This window comes from Fundulus heteroclitus, chromosome 21 (genome assembly GCF_011125445.2).
Source record: "Fundulus heteroclitus isolate FHET01 chromosome 21, MU-UCD_Fhet_4.1, whole genome shotgun sequence".
Lineage (NCBI taxonomy): Eukaryota > Metazoa > Chordata > Actinopteri > Cyprinodontiformes > Fundulidae > Fundulus > Fundulus heteroclitus.
The window spans coordinates 42,058,180-42,073,629 of NC_046381.1; the positions used below are offsets into that span (position 1 = coordinate 42,058,180).

General features: G+C 36.8%; 1 protein-coding gene across 1 annotated transcript in view; it reads left to right on the forward strand.

The window, feature by feature from the left end:
- Positions 1-290: 290 nt before the first annotated feature.
- LOC118556804 (CD276 antigen-like) overlaps positions 291-15,450 on the forward strand; it is a 39,480-nt gene continuing 24,320 nt past the window's right edge. The window contains exons 1-4 of the mRNA XM_036125143.1: positions 291-366; positions 2,957-3,274; positions 3,350-3,619; positions 12,938-13,258. Coding sequence (XP_035981036.1) covers positions 300-366; positions 2,957-3,274; positions 3,350-3,619; positions 12,938-13,258 — 976 coding nt within the window. The 5' untranslated portion in view covers positions 291-299. The remainder of the gene's footprint in view (positions 367-2,956; positions 3,275-3,349; positions 3,620-12,937; positions 13,259-15,450) is intronic.

A 15,450-nucleotide genomic window follows, 5' to 3' on the forward strand; every position in this document is an offset into this window, starting at 1 on the left:
ATCAAACAGAACTTTTTGATCAGGAAGGTGAACGAGAAGGGTTGTTAGCTGTTAGACCTCCAGTAGTCACCTACTGTAATTCTGTAGCAATTTACTTTGACTAACCCGATGTCCAAATAAGGCATTTGGAGCTACAAGGTTAAGCACTCCTTACAGCAAACTGGTCTGGTCAGGTCATGGAATGTGATCCTGTAACATTTTGTGCATATTTATGATGTTAGTATTTTGTTACTACTACACTCCCATCATCACTTCTAGGTATTTGCTGATCAGACAAACAGCTGATCAGAGACAACAACATGGCTGGGATCAAGTACTTTAAAAGTCTGCTGTTTGTGACTTTTCTTCTGTCTGTTTCTGAAGCAGGTGAGTTAAACATTTACTAAACCTTCTTAGTTGAATGTGAAAACATAGACTGTTGTGTTTTTCTTCTTGTTTTTAATCTGACAACCAACCAAACTTCAGGAAACATGATCACTGAGGATGTTTCACAACACTTACTGAGAAATAACATAAAATCATGTTATATCAGATGAAGGATTTAACTCATTGTCATCCTTTTTTTCAAGCTGTAGATATTTAAATCAGAAAAGCTTTGCTTTATTTTAAAAATCTTATGACTAGAAACTATTTACTCCTGTCAAAGTAAGAGAATTCGGCAGCAGAACCAGTTTCACCAGGTTCACATCCAGCTGTTTGTAACTGAGCACTAATGAAAGTAGTTGTTGCTTGTTGAAAACAAAGGATTATACATTTTAGGTTTTAATAGAATCTGAAATGGAACAAAAATAAAAATAAAAAAGTTTGTTCTTTAAAATCCAGCCTCTTAGAAACCATGAATAGGGTTGTTGCTTTACTTTCATAAAGAATAATCTATAATACTTGTCCAGAGGAAGGTCCAGAGCATTTTCAAGAGGATGGTCAGATAAGGTGGTGGGTGGGTCACTGATCATCTTAAGGTTTCAGAATCCAAAAGCCAGAACAAAATCATGGGTCTGAGTTTTATCCTTTAGTTATCATGTTTTAGGTTTGGCATGAATAATAATAATAATATTTTTAGAGTCCTTCTTGGTGATACCAATCTATTTGTGTCATTAATCACTTCTTCCTATTCTTCTGCAAGCAGTCAAAAACCAAAGCTAATGCTATCAGGCTACCAAGCTTTCTGCTAGCAGTATTTTTAGCCATAGTCTAAGGAGAGAGGTAGGAAAAGGAGCCTGTATGCTTCCTCTCACAGCTAAATTAGCATAGAAACATCATTGTGAGGTCCCTTACCAGTGCACAGGAGCTATAAGGAATCCCACAATCCTTTGCGTGACCTGATGTATAACCATAGCCCACCTCACAGAAATGAACAAAAATGGCCAATGAGAAGAGAGAGCACACTTTGTAGTTCAATTTCAAAAGGCTGCAGGGTCTGAATTTGACTTGCGTCATCCATGAGTGTTTCCATCACATAAAGACGTTTGAGTTAAAGGCCGTCCAAAATCAGCACAGCAGTCCGAAGCTCCTTTCCTCCCTATGATATGGAAGAGGTGCTAAGACCATTTTTAAACCAAAGCCTTTAAAATTGAAGCCTCCGGTGCAAATTACGATACTTACAAGTGTGTCCCTGTGACTGTTAAGAGGTTAAGCTTCACTAGTCTAGTTAAATAGTTGTTAATTGGAATATGTCTAACTTGAAATTTAATTATTTCTGTTTCGAAGGGAAGTTGCTATTAATTTATTCCATATATGTTCAAAGTGCTGCGATAGACTGGTGACCTGTCCAGGTTGTACCCCGCCTCTCGCCCATTGACAGCTGGAGATAGACACCAGCACCCCTCACGACCCCACAGGGATAGACATGTTAGAAAATAGATGGATGGATGTTCAGAGTTTGCTGTTTGAGAATGCCAGACCTGGAATTCCTCTTTCATCATTATTATCCTAACATCATTGGCAAATTAGGCACGTGTTCAAATGGGCAATACATGACACACTGAGAGGTATTTCATTAAATAAAGAATAACAAAGAATATAAAAACTTTTTTAACCAATCTGTATGGATGATTTGATTGAATTGATTTTGCAAAATGCTTTGAGATGGCGTGTTGTGAACTGTTGCTACAAAAATAAAATTGTAACTGAATTTAAATTAATGAAGTCTAAATCTGGAATCATGAAAGCTCTAATGCAGGGATGTCAAACTCAATTATATATCGAGCCACTTTAGCATCATGAAATCAATAATAGGACTGGTTGCACCTTGATAATGACATTTTTGATTTCATAATTTATTTTCAGTTCACGTAAAAATGTAAAACTTTCACAGTAACATAACAGTAGTACCGTAGGCCCAGTTTATACAATTTATATGCAAAAAAGGTTCATATTAGGGGGAGTTACACTTTAAACTCTAATTTTTCCTCTTCTTTGACATCTCTGGGTTGTTTTATTGTCTTGTGAAAAAAAAAAACAATAATATCTAGTGGCAGGGTTCTGTTACTGCACAGTTAAAAATCACTATTCACTACAAAAGGCACAGTTTTAGCTACTTTATACACTTTAAAAGAATATATGCCTCTACTTTAGGATGTGATATGCGTTTTTTGGCTCCTAAGGGCCAGATAAATTGCCTTTACGGTCCGCTGGCCTTGAATTTGACACACATGCTCAAGTGATTTAACAGTGTTCCCTCTTAATTGCATGGTGACAGAGCAAAAATATTCATATAAACTTATGGATGGATGTTCTTTGCTTCACTGATGTGATTGGTCTTCTAAAGGCAGCTCTATTCCTCAGCCTGGAAATCTGGGCTCCACAAGGTTGTTGTGATTTGATGATTATTAAAGTGATTTGGAGCTCAGTTCCTGGTCTGACAGAAGAACCTAAACATAATATCTGAACTGAAGTCAAAAGGATTTCTTTATAATTTTCCAAATATTATATTTAATGCATATTTTTCCTGTTGCAGATACTGAAGTGAGCTGTGTTTTCAGTGAGAGCTGCATGTTACCTTGTCAGTACCAGGTTGATTCTGATCCTCTCATCCACTGGTACCACATATCAGATGGAGAATCTGTGGTTCATTCCTACTATAAGGACCAAGACCAGCTGGGATTCCAGGTGGAGAACTTTAAGAACCGGACATCCCTGTTTCAGGATCAGATCTCCAGAGGAAACGCCTCCCTGCTGCTGAGAGGAGTGAAGGTTCAGGATGAGGGAAAATACAAATGCTACACCAGCACCACAAGAGGATTTCAACAATCATTTGTTAACCTAAAAGCAGAAGGTAGGATAGCCTTATTGGATACGTTTTACTTTTTATTGGTGTTGCGGTTTTTTGAATACATTTCTTTGTGTGCAGCTCCGGTCTCTAAAGTCATCATCAATCAGGAAAAAAACAGGATCATCTGCACCTCAGAGGGGATCTACCCTGAACCTGAACTCACCTGGTCCACCGACCCTCCATCCAACACCACCGCTCTAAATATAACAAGCAGCATCCAGCAGACTGAAGAGAAGCTTTACAGCATCAGCAGCTCTCTGAAGGTCTCAGACGTTGATCCTTATCTGACCTACAGCTGCACCGTCAGCACTCAGAGGAGCAGGAAGACAGTCACTTTTAGTGAAGAAGGTGAGACAGGTAGAGAACAACTACTTTACCAAAAACCACTTTAGAGTGAACTATATTAAATGTATGAATTGAATGTATTTCTCCACTGAGAATTAGGTTTAAAAATCTAGAGCTAATTTCTCTATTGATTAAATATGTTTAGAATCACAGCACTATATCCGTTGGTTGTGCTGTTCTTTTTACGTCTCTTTGCAGGTGATAAAGCAGACTCACAACGTTTGATCATTCTCTCCCTTTTATCTCCTCTTTCTTTCACCTTTTCTCCTTTTTTTCTTTTTCTTCTTTTCTTTTAATTTTTCATTGTAGTGTCCATATAACATGAAATACTCCCTGCATGAATTATAATAAACTGTTTACATTTATAAATCAAGCGGAGCACTATGGCGAAAACAGTACTGCTCCACTTGTGAAAGTAAAATCTGTTGGGCTCCTTTTGGCATTGAGACAACAATTCTTATTGCCACATTGCCAGACAGGACGATATTAAAATAAAAAAAATAAAATAAAAAAGCATCACAGCTGCAGGAAATTAGTTGGAGGGAAAAGTTGTGCCCCCCAACACTGCAGATCGGGAAAAAACTAAAACAGAACATAGCAGCTTTTAGGTAGTTGTATAGTAGTTAAAATAGTTGAAAGCTTTTATCATTTATGAATAAATGGGATTTTTAAATCATGTGGAGAAAATCAAGTTTCCAACTCCTGTTATGCAGAAACTCTACATGAAGGTTTATCCTGGGTGGTGATCGGTGGTCTGATTGCCGCTGCTGTGGCTGTCGTATTGGCAGCAGGACTCATCGGATTGGTACATAAAAAAAGAAAAATGTGTACTAATAATGAAAGGTAAAACCTCATTTTGTGTTACTTTTTGAATTAAATGGAATTCTGTTTCTGTTGATGCTGCTCTTCAAATGCAAATTTATGTTGTCACAAAGAAAATCCATGCATTAATTTGCTTTACTTGTTTTGTCTTTACACAGTAAAACGAAGCCAAAGTAATTACTGCATATCATCATCATGTCAAAAATAACTGATGTTGTAAAGAACCAAAGAGACAGAATTGTCATCAAGGTTTTACATTTTACCATGAAGTGAAAACCAGATTTTAAATAATCTTTATCAATCTTCGAAATATTTCCTCCAAGGACATAGAAAACACTTTTCGTTGTTACCAAAGAACAACTCAGTTTTTAATTGAGGACTGAGGCTGCTGAGGGAGAAACAGAAGCACAATTCACCCTCCTTTAATTTCACAACAACCGCCATACATGAAAAAGTTTTGACTTTGTTTTGATTAGGGTGGAAAGAAAAAATAACATGAAACAAGGCCATTAGAAATAAGATTTTATACATAAGAGTGAAATTCTTTTTAAAGCATGAATGTCTCTAATGTTTTTTGTTGCAGAGGATCAGGAGAAGAATTCACAGAACTAAAGACTAAACCAACAAAATCATCTCATGCAGTCAACGAGCATGAAAGGTTGCACAACGGTGCATGAGAAACTGCCAAAATAAACCAAAAAAAAAAAAAAAAGAACAGGAGGAAGAACCTGACAATGACTGAAACAACCAGAGAGCAGATGAACAGAGGATTCCTGGAAAACACATGAGACATCATTATTTTATGCAGTTATGGAAATGTAGTTTAACCCGGGGTTCAATTTTTATTTGATTGTTGATGAAGTAAGAGAAATCCTTTAAACAGTTTTGGGACCATTTTCATAATAATCCCTGGAGGTGAGGTACTTATAATCAGAGACATTTAAATCAATTTTAGCACAGATTTCTGTTCATCAGCGTCAGAAGTTTATTGTTCTTTATGTTTTGCTGACAGCAGGAATGAAAAATAAGGAATACAAACCAATAAACAGAAGTTTATTAGATGAAATGCAGCTGTTTCACCCAGATAGATAGCAGTTAGTTAAGCTATGTATTATTTTTTTATCATTTAATTTGCCTAAAAAAGGCAAATGTAAAAAATAAATAATTCTTCATGTTTTAGATAAGGTCATGTTTATTACTTTACTGAGAGTTTTAGTATTTGTGTTACTATTCAGAAATAGAAAGAATCACAAAAAACACTAATAATAAAAAGTAAGGACTGGTAATATTGAATAAATATATATCTGGCAACAGGAGGTCCTAAAATAGAGTTTTATTTTCAGATTAAAAACATATGATATAAGAAATGTTTGTTAAATATGTTTGATGTGTAAAACCAGTAATTAATTGAGCTTTATAGTTTTTATTTTTATATGAAATGTTTTTTCTTGTGCAACCGAATTTTGTATTTCTCAAAATTCATGTTAACATGAAAATTTTAGGTTATTTTGTTGAATATGGAGAATAACAATTCTATAGTATTGTAGCATCATAATATGATCTTTAGCCAAGCTGTAACAGAATGCCACGTCCAGTTTCTGCTAAACTACCAATAATGTATTTAAATTGTGTAAATTATTTAAAGCTGTTTCTCTGTTTGCTAATTGTGTAATGATAAAAAGAAAGGATTGTTATGGGGTAAAAGCGGTTCCATAATAAACTTGTACATAAAAGGATAGTTGTGTCCATATTAGTCAGAAGTTGTGCATAAAAAACATTTGTAAACTCATAATAATTTAAATCACATTCAAAAGATACAACATACAGTTTAAATAGTTACAACTTCAATAACTAATAAATACAAATTTCAAGTTTAAATTTGTGCTTTACTCTTTATGAACACAAACAGCAGCGGCTGCTTGAGAATACGGATTTTTTCTTTGAGAATACGAATTCACAACAGTGGTCTGACGTCACGGTTTCCAAGGCTGGTTAATGGAGCACAGAGTGCGAAGATAGGAGCCGCGCATGCGTTCTTCAGACTGACCGTCTCAGAATGCACTGCGGCTGCAGCTTCATTCCAGACAGCGCAGAGCTCACAGTGGTAAGTTAAACACTCCATTTTCTGCTGCTGTTGTTCAAAAGTACGTTTTCAGATCGTTTGAGGCGAGAACATTATACTTTTAAGCTTCCCTACGTGGCCTGTTTACAGAGTTAGTGCGTAATTTAAAAAAAAAAGAGTGATTTATTTGTTTTGTGTTTATCAGGCTGACGCGTGTTGCTTTATTAACTCAATAATTGCTGGAATAAATTGTAAATGTCTCCAAAGAATGACAGCAGCATATAAAATGGAGCTGGACCATAATTTAATAACAATATATATCAGTCGAAAGACGTGTGGCACAATAAGGGGAAAAAAGGGTCGATAAAAGTTGGTTATAGAGACAGTTTTCCTTCCTTCCTCTTAGCCTATATTAGTCGATGCTGCAGTCACTGCTTCCTCTCGACCAATCGTAATCGCGGACCCAGGCACGCCGTCACAAAGCCCCGCCCTCTCAAACAACAACACAGAGCACGTGAATATGTCGCAGCAAGGAGCGGCGGAGGAAATTGTCCCAAAACGGGGTTTTACTTGTTCGCCAGCCTGACTGAAATAAACCACAGTGAACTGTAAAATTTGCAAGGAACCGGTAAAAACAAAGTCTGGTAACGCAACCAACTTGTTTCATCACGTAAGCCGCTCACTGCCGCAGCAGCGCGAGCTGTGTCAGCCCCGCGCTGCTGCGCGTCATCTTCTTAGGAATCTTCTGGAAGTTCTTCCAAAACAAAGCAGGTATAGCAGCTACTGGGCTCCGTTCTTTGTGATAAAATGACAAAGCGTCCTGGCGGCGTAAGGACATCACGCATGCAGTAACGTGCTTCATAGTGTTTAATAACATCACCCAGGTCTCTTAAGTTAAGTCATTTTTCATAAAAAAAAAAAAAATCAGTTATAATTAAAAATGTTGGTTAAATAAGAATTAAATTGGGATTGAGTGTTTGTGTGTGATATATTAAAAGTAAGTCATTTAGCAATATTATAAGAGCCAGGTTTTAAATCTTTTTGATAATTATCTATCGATCAATATGCATTTTTTTTATCAATATGCTTTTTTCTATATCGTCCAGCCCTAATATAAAGTCTATAAATAAATCTATAAATAAATTCTATAAATGTTTTTCCTATCTAAGTGAGTTTCCTCTGAGTGAGGACACGAAGAATCGAGAGAAGAAAGAGGGAAAGAAAACAATAGTAACAATATATGAAAAAAATACAGATATTTATTTTAGACAAATGTTTTAACTTTGGAACAGAACGAAGGTGTAACATATTCAACAAATTAACAGTTACTAACGTGGTTTAAAACAAAGAAATAACTTCTATTCACATCTTATACAAATAGACAACACCTACAAACATACAATTAAAAATGGTTGGAATGGAAATTAATTTACTGATTATTTTATGTATTTTTCCAGGTAGTGAAAAAAATTAAATGAAGCAGCATGTGTACATGACTAAAACTGATCTACATTAGGTCAGGTGTAGTCATGTTCACTTAAACATGCAGTCAGCTGGAGCAGCTCCCTGTCTTCAGCCGCTGGATGGCCGTCCTCCTCTGGGTCGACCTCCTCGTCCTCCACGTCCAGCTGGTCACCTGCCTCTATACTAATATTGCGAAGGATGCAGCAGGCGGCGATTACTTTTGGGGCAAACGTCAGGCGGACCTCCAGCACCCTTAAGAAGATGAAACGCCACCGTGTCTTCAGATCACCAAAGGCGTGCTCAACGATGTTTATCAGCCTTGGCGTGGTGCCTGTTGTAGCGTGCCTCCACTTGACCTGTACCAAATATAAAATTAACTTGTAATTTAGGTAATATGCCGATATGTCTTAATCTTCTATCCAATTAATATAATGTATGTATCAATTGTGTGTCATTGTTGGCTCTATTTAAGGACAAGAAGGTAAGAGATCTTACTGGCAAGCTGTTTCCCTATAGGATGCTCCACAGGCCAGCCAGCAGAGGGTCACCAGCACCTCTATCTCCTGTGGCCATCCATGGACCTTCTGATGGGCAGCAGCTGAAGGAGGAGGACGATGGTGGCCCTGTTTAGCCTGAAGGCTGGTTTCAGGTCCCCTTCATTAAAAAATATTTGGAGGATTGGCACAGAAGTGTTTATCCTCACATTTTTTGTTTCTGTTTCTTACTGTAAATAAAAAAAATGCCAAATGTTACCATAATTGTTTTTTCAATTCTCACCTTTTTACACCATAAAACTATATGTGGTTAACATGCAGATTAATATAGTAGTAAATGTAACAAATGGCTTCCCTTCTCTGGTATTTCTACCATTTCACTGAAAGAATTAACTGAACTAACTGCACACAATTTATAGATTAATCATTGTAAAGGTGCAGACAGAAATAACTTTTCCTTAATGAGCAATGCTGTGAAGGTTAGTAGGTGCAACAAAGTAGCTTAACCCTACTCCCTTTACTGTTATAAAAATTATGTTTTCATTTTAATTCTTTACAGATAAATAGTCACAATTTCAACATGATCACATGTTTAATACCATCCTCAATGTTGTTGTTTTTTAAAGATAAAAGTAGGAAATAGGCTGTCAATCTTAAAAAACCTACCAGTTGGCACAGACGCTCAACGTCTGACTTTTTTTTAAAATTACGCACTAACTCTGTAAACAGGGCACGTAGGGAAGCTTAAAAGTATAATGTTCTCGCCTCAAACGATCTGAAAACGTACTTTTGAACAACAGCAGCAGAAAATGGAGTGTTTAACTTACCACTGTGAGCTCTGCGCTGTCTGGAATGAATCTGCAGCCGCGGTGCATTCAGAGACGGTCAGTCTGAAGAGCGCATGCGCGGCTCCTATCTTCGCACTCTGTGCTCCATTAACCAGCCTTGGAAACCGTGACGTCAGACCACTGTTGTGAATTCGTATTCTCAAAGAAAAAATCCGTATTCTCAAGCAGCCGCTGCTGTTTGTGTTCATAAAGAGTAAAGCACAAATTTAAACTTGAAATTTGTATTTATTAGTTATTGAAGTTGTAACTATTTAAACCGTATGTTGTATCTTTTGAATGTGATTTAAATTATTATGAGTTTACAAATGTTTGTTATCCACAACTTCTGACTGATATGGACACAACTATCCTTTTATGTACAAATCTATTTAGAAAGCTCTCTTACCCCATAATTGTTAATATTGAATAAATGTCCATCAGCAACAGAAAGTAATAAAAAAGAGGATTTTCAGATTAAAAAATATAATATAGCAAATGTCTAAATATCAGTAATTAATAGTTTTATTGTTTTATTTATGTCTTTTGTGGAACCTGATTTTATATTTCTCATCATGTTGTCATTTCATGTTGTTAAAATGAAAATGTATTATTTTTTTGTGAATATGAAGATGATAACAATACTGTAGTATTGTATAAACAACACGGCCACTCTTTTTGCCTTCCAGGGTGCCGTAGACAGGAGAGGGGAGCCTCATAAAGGCTGGCAGCGTATGGTTGGGTTTTTATGAATTACTGTCAGCGGGATCTTTGTATCACATAGGATGCCTGTCCCTCTGTTGAAAGCAATGAGGTTTTTATTTCATAAGTATAATGTTTAGCCCCAGATCGTTTCACGTGAATGTATTTTGTAAGTGTGTTTAGTTTCCATGTTGATCTGGAGATCCAGATGATGTCTGATGATAAATGCAAAAATGAAATAAAGAAACTAAAATCACCCATTGAGGCTATGCTAAACTTTGTACCAGAGCACAGGGGGAGAGCCAACTACAGCACAGCTTATCAAAGTGCTCAACAGACTTAATCTACAAATATTGTTTGGGTTTGAGTTTATTTCTCAGTTACAAAATACATATTTTCATAACAAATGCACAAAAGCACTGAAAAAAGTCAACCGAAAAAGGGTACAAGCCAAAGCTTAAATGCCCAACTCTAAAATTTGCTGTACTTCACAAAATGCATTTAATAAAGAAAACAAAATACTAAAAAAAGAAAGTTAAAAACAAATAAAATATTTGACCTTCATCCAAACTTAATATTCTTTCAGTCATATGACTGGCTAAGATATATTCTAATGCTGTCTTTTTAAATAGAAATAATGAATTCCAAATTTTCTTATCTATGATAACATCGTTCCACAACTGAGATCTAAGAACAGACAAACTTTTCTGTTTTAACACCATTTTAGCTTTGGGCACAATAAATTTACAGTCATCTCTTAGGTTTATTGCAGAAAGAATATTTCTGAACACACATAATTTTGCTTTATGCTTTAAATAATGTTTACTTTTGCAATCTCAGAGCTGCCATCCTGCGCATATGACATACGGGCCATACGTCATCAGAACTGCCAACTTGTGCACGGCACGTGAGGGCTGGAGGTCATATGTCGTTGGAGCAGCCATCTTTTGCGGGGCACCGAGTAGCCCCGAGGCCCTTAGCTGCAGGCTGTTGTGAAGTCACTCGTTGCTAACTGACTAGCTATCGTTAGCCGATCACTACCTTGAAATCTGAATTAGAACAGGTTAGAAACTAACTGTTGCATGAACTATCACTACTAGCTGCTAGTTCTGCCAGAAGCGTTCGTCATCGCAGCTTCAGGCCTATTTGGGTATAACAGCCTTTTCTACCTCAGAGCTATTTTAGCCAGAATTCCTTCAACGCTGTAACGTTAAAGTGCTGGCATGTTGACTGTGATAGTCAGCGTTGGAACCAATAAAGTTCCTAATCCACTGTGAATTGATTACAAATTTCTACCTCCCAATAAATACATTTTGAGTAACTTTTATTTTCATTTGTTTTCTTTTTTTATGTTTTATTTAGTAACAAGTAGTATTTTTTAGTACTGGCATTAAGCTGAATAATTACTGTAACAGGGAATTATCAGTTTAATAAATAACTAGCTAAATCACAGTTTATTTTGAATCAGTAATTGGATGGTCTCTAAGAGTTACCGAATTACCTCTTTTTGAGTTAATAACTGAATATATTGAGAAATTTCCATTGGCTTGTGATGCATGGCTAATGGTTAAAACTCCAATTGCAATTATAATTAAAGTTGTCAACTTTTGCTGGACAAGTCTAACCCAATCAACAACTGGTTAGACACCCCTTTTCCAGGCTAAATAAGTTAATAATTGCTAATTAAGAAGCCAGTTGTTATTGCTAATCAGCACTGGCTTATAGCCCTTGATCACAACCATTTAAAACAAATTTCGTTATATCTATCCTTTGATTTTGAATGATATAAATTATAATAACCAATTATAATTAATAATAATTTTCATAAACAGGTAAAGTTGCATAACACATTTGATCACCTAGTTTTTTTCTCCTTGAATTACAGTTAAATTTTAATCTGTTCAACAGTGTAGTTTTACTTATGTTTTATGTGTTCTACTAAATCCCTCATTGAGGTTAGGTCAGGATTTCAGGTATTCAAACCCCTTACCTAAAAAAAATCAGTTTATAGCAATGTTGTTTTCTGCATTACTCCAGCTGTTCTGTCAAGGCTTTGGAGATTTAAACACCATTGTATTGACTAAGGAACTCAGCAAACAGGTTAGGCTGAAAGTTGTAGAGAAATTTGAAGCAGGATTGGGTTTTAAAACAATATTCAAAGCTGGAACATCTTATAGAGCTCTGTTCATTCAATCATAGTAACACAGGAGAAGCAGCAGAGATCTCCAGCTTACTCTGTCGACAAGAAAACAAATAGTCCTGCAGCCCACAAATTTGGCCTTCATGAAAGACCAACAAGAAGAAAGACAATGTTGCAAAAAGCCATACGATTCCTGTTTGCAGTTTGCAGCAATCAATGTAAAAAACACAACAAATATGTGAAACAAGGTGAATTAAATAGATTAAACCAAATTTTCTGATGAAAATTGAATCAGTTGTCTTGTCTACTGAATGTCAAAGAAAGTATGTTTATTATTTGACCCTATCACTACTTTAGTATGTTTTTTCAGGAGATAGACATGCCTAAAAACATGACGGCCAAGTGTTTAATGTCTTAGAAAGTAATATGACAATACTGACAGCAAACTGTCAGCTGAAGGCCCCCCTCCAGTAAAGTGTCATAAATAAATACACAAATACCAGGCTGGGTGTTGTTTGGATAAAGAAAAAAACGACGAAAATATTAAAAGGTAATAGTAGGAATATTTGCAGATAATGTATAATCGAATATGGGCAAAAAGGTCGGATTTGGGTTGCCTGCAGTGTGAACAAAGTGTCATTATTACTTATTGCTCCTTTAAGGACTTCAAAGCTCCACAGTGTTATTAAGCATCATTGCTATTTGATTATTGTGAAAGTGATTTGGGGCTTAGTTTTTGAACACAAATCAAAGTAAAAATGATTTCCTATTGGTTTTCCAAATCTTACATTTGATGTGTTTTTTTTCCTGTAGCAGATACTGAGGTGAGCTGTGTTTTCAGTGAGAGCTGCATGTTACCCTGTCAGTTCCCATTTGGCTCTGAACCTCTCATCCACTGGATGCGAGTGTCAGCTGGAGACTCTGTGGTTCACTCCTACTATAAGGACCAAGACCAGCTGGGATACCAGGTGGAGAACTTTAAGAACCGGACATCCCTGTTTCAGGATCAGATCTCCAGAGGAAACGCCTCCCTGCTGCTGAGAGGAGTGAAGGTTCAGGATGAGGGAGAATACAAATGTTACATCAGCACCATGAGAGGATTTGAAGAATCATTTGTTAACGTAAAAACAGAAGGTAGGGCTGCCTTTTTGGATGCAATTAACTTCTTACCTGTCTTTGATGTTGCAGTTTTTAATTGCACTTGTATGTTTGCAGCTCCAGCCTCTAAAGTCAGGATCAATCAGGAAAAAAACAGGATCATCTGCAGCTCAGAGGCGAATCTACCCTGAATAAGATAAGATAAGATAAGATGGTCTTTATTGATCTCACAATGGAGAAATTCACTCGTCACATCGGCTCATACAAGGAGGTGCAGAGTAGGGAAGGTGCATTCAATTATATACAGTGAATCTTCATATATACAATGGATCAGAAAGAATACCAAAAAAATACAAAAAAAAGGAAATAGGAATGGGCATATGATGTCTCATTTACATTCATTTACATTCTTAGTGGTCTATATATATATATATATAAACATATCTATATACTTAAATCTATACATACATCTGAAGCTGTTTCACCTGGTCCACCGAGCCTCCATCCAACACCGCTCTACAAATACCAACTACTGTCCAGCAGACTAAAGAGAAGCTTTACAGCATCAGCAGCCCTCTGGTGGTCTCAGACAATGATCCTTATCTGACCTACTGTCACGAACCAGAGACAGATTGAGGACCCAGTATTCAGCCAGACATGGGGGTGACAATACAAAGGCTTTATTAAAGCTCCAATTGTTTAGACAGGGAATATGCAGGCTCAGTGGTCAGAATAACAGTTCCAAGTCGGGCAGGAAAAAACAGGCAGGGACAACACAAACTCAAAAAATCCAAAAACTAGTTGGGTCTGGTATATGGATAAACAGGCAAAAATCAGGCAGGAAAAACAGGATCGGGATCAGGCTGGCACAGAGGTCAAAAAGGCAAATTGGGTCAGGTCAACAGGCACACAATACAGAGCTAAGGGAATGCTGGACTAGACTCACCAATAGGCATGGAAAGACAATGATCTGGCAGAGTGCAGGAGACAGAGGCAGGTATAAGTAGAGGAGTGAGCAGGTGAACGGAGTGAAACTAATTACCCGAATGGGTGGAGCTGATCATGGAGGAAAAAGTGGCTGGAAGTAAACCGAAGCTGATTGGATGGTGACTGGTGAAGGGAAGTGACAGGAAGACGAAAGAATTCTGGCAGGTGAACTGAATAAAGGCTGGTAACAGAAGTGATCAGACCAGGCCTGAAGAAACTGATAATATAAAACAAAGTACAAAATCAAACCACAATAAAACCCAAACAATTCCATTAACCAAAACTAATACAGAACCTAAACCTAAGACAGAATTAATTACATGAAGAGAATCACTAAACCAAAACAGAACTTAAACTAGACTAATCCAGAACCAAAATCACCATAAAGACCAAACCTAAGACTAAACAGAACATAAGCAAATAATAAAAACCAGAGCTAATACTAAAACAGTAGAGTGAACTAATTAAACAACAAAACATAAACCATATGTTTATGTTTACTCGCCGTTCCCAGCGAGTGAGAGTAAATGACCATTATTCTGGACTGTCTTTCACATCTACAGGCTCTCCTCAGGGGTGCGTTTTATCTCCACTTCTCTACATCCTCTACACTGACGACTGTCGTTCTGAAACTGACAATCGTCACATTGTCAAGTTTGCGGACGACACTGTCATTGTGAGCCTGCTGGAGGATTGTGGATTATTAAGGTATGTAGTAAAATCACAGGCGTCCAACAGAAAAACATGACTGAAATATACAAAGAGCAGGTAATTAGGAAGGCTGAGTCCATCTTGGATAATTACACCCATCCCCTACACAACCAATGTCAGTTTCTACCCTCTGGTTCCCGTTTTAAATATCCACCAGCCTGGACAAATAGGTACAAACATTCCTTTCTTCCCTCTGCTGTCCAGCTGCTAAACGCTACAAGGAAAAGCAGATAGTCACACGTTGCATACATATAGGCCTTCGCTTTATTCATTCTCTGCGCTGCACATATTTATATATATTTATTCACCTTACTTTTAGATTTTATGTGTTTCTTGTGTTTTTATGTGTGAAGTGTGAATGTTTATTACTACTGCACAAAATATGCCCATATTGGGAAAAATAAAGTTACTACTACTACTACTATAACAAAACCCAAATCATGACACTGGACAATAATGTTAGCAGTTATTCAATTGTAGGTGATTTTGCTCGGAGATAAAGGACTGTAAGGCACTTTTCGGGTATCACT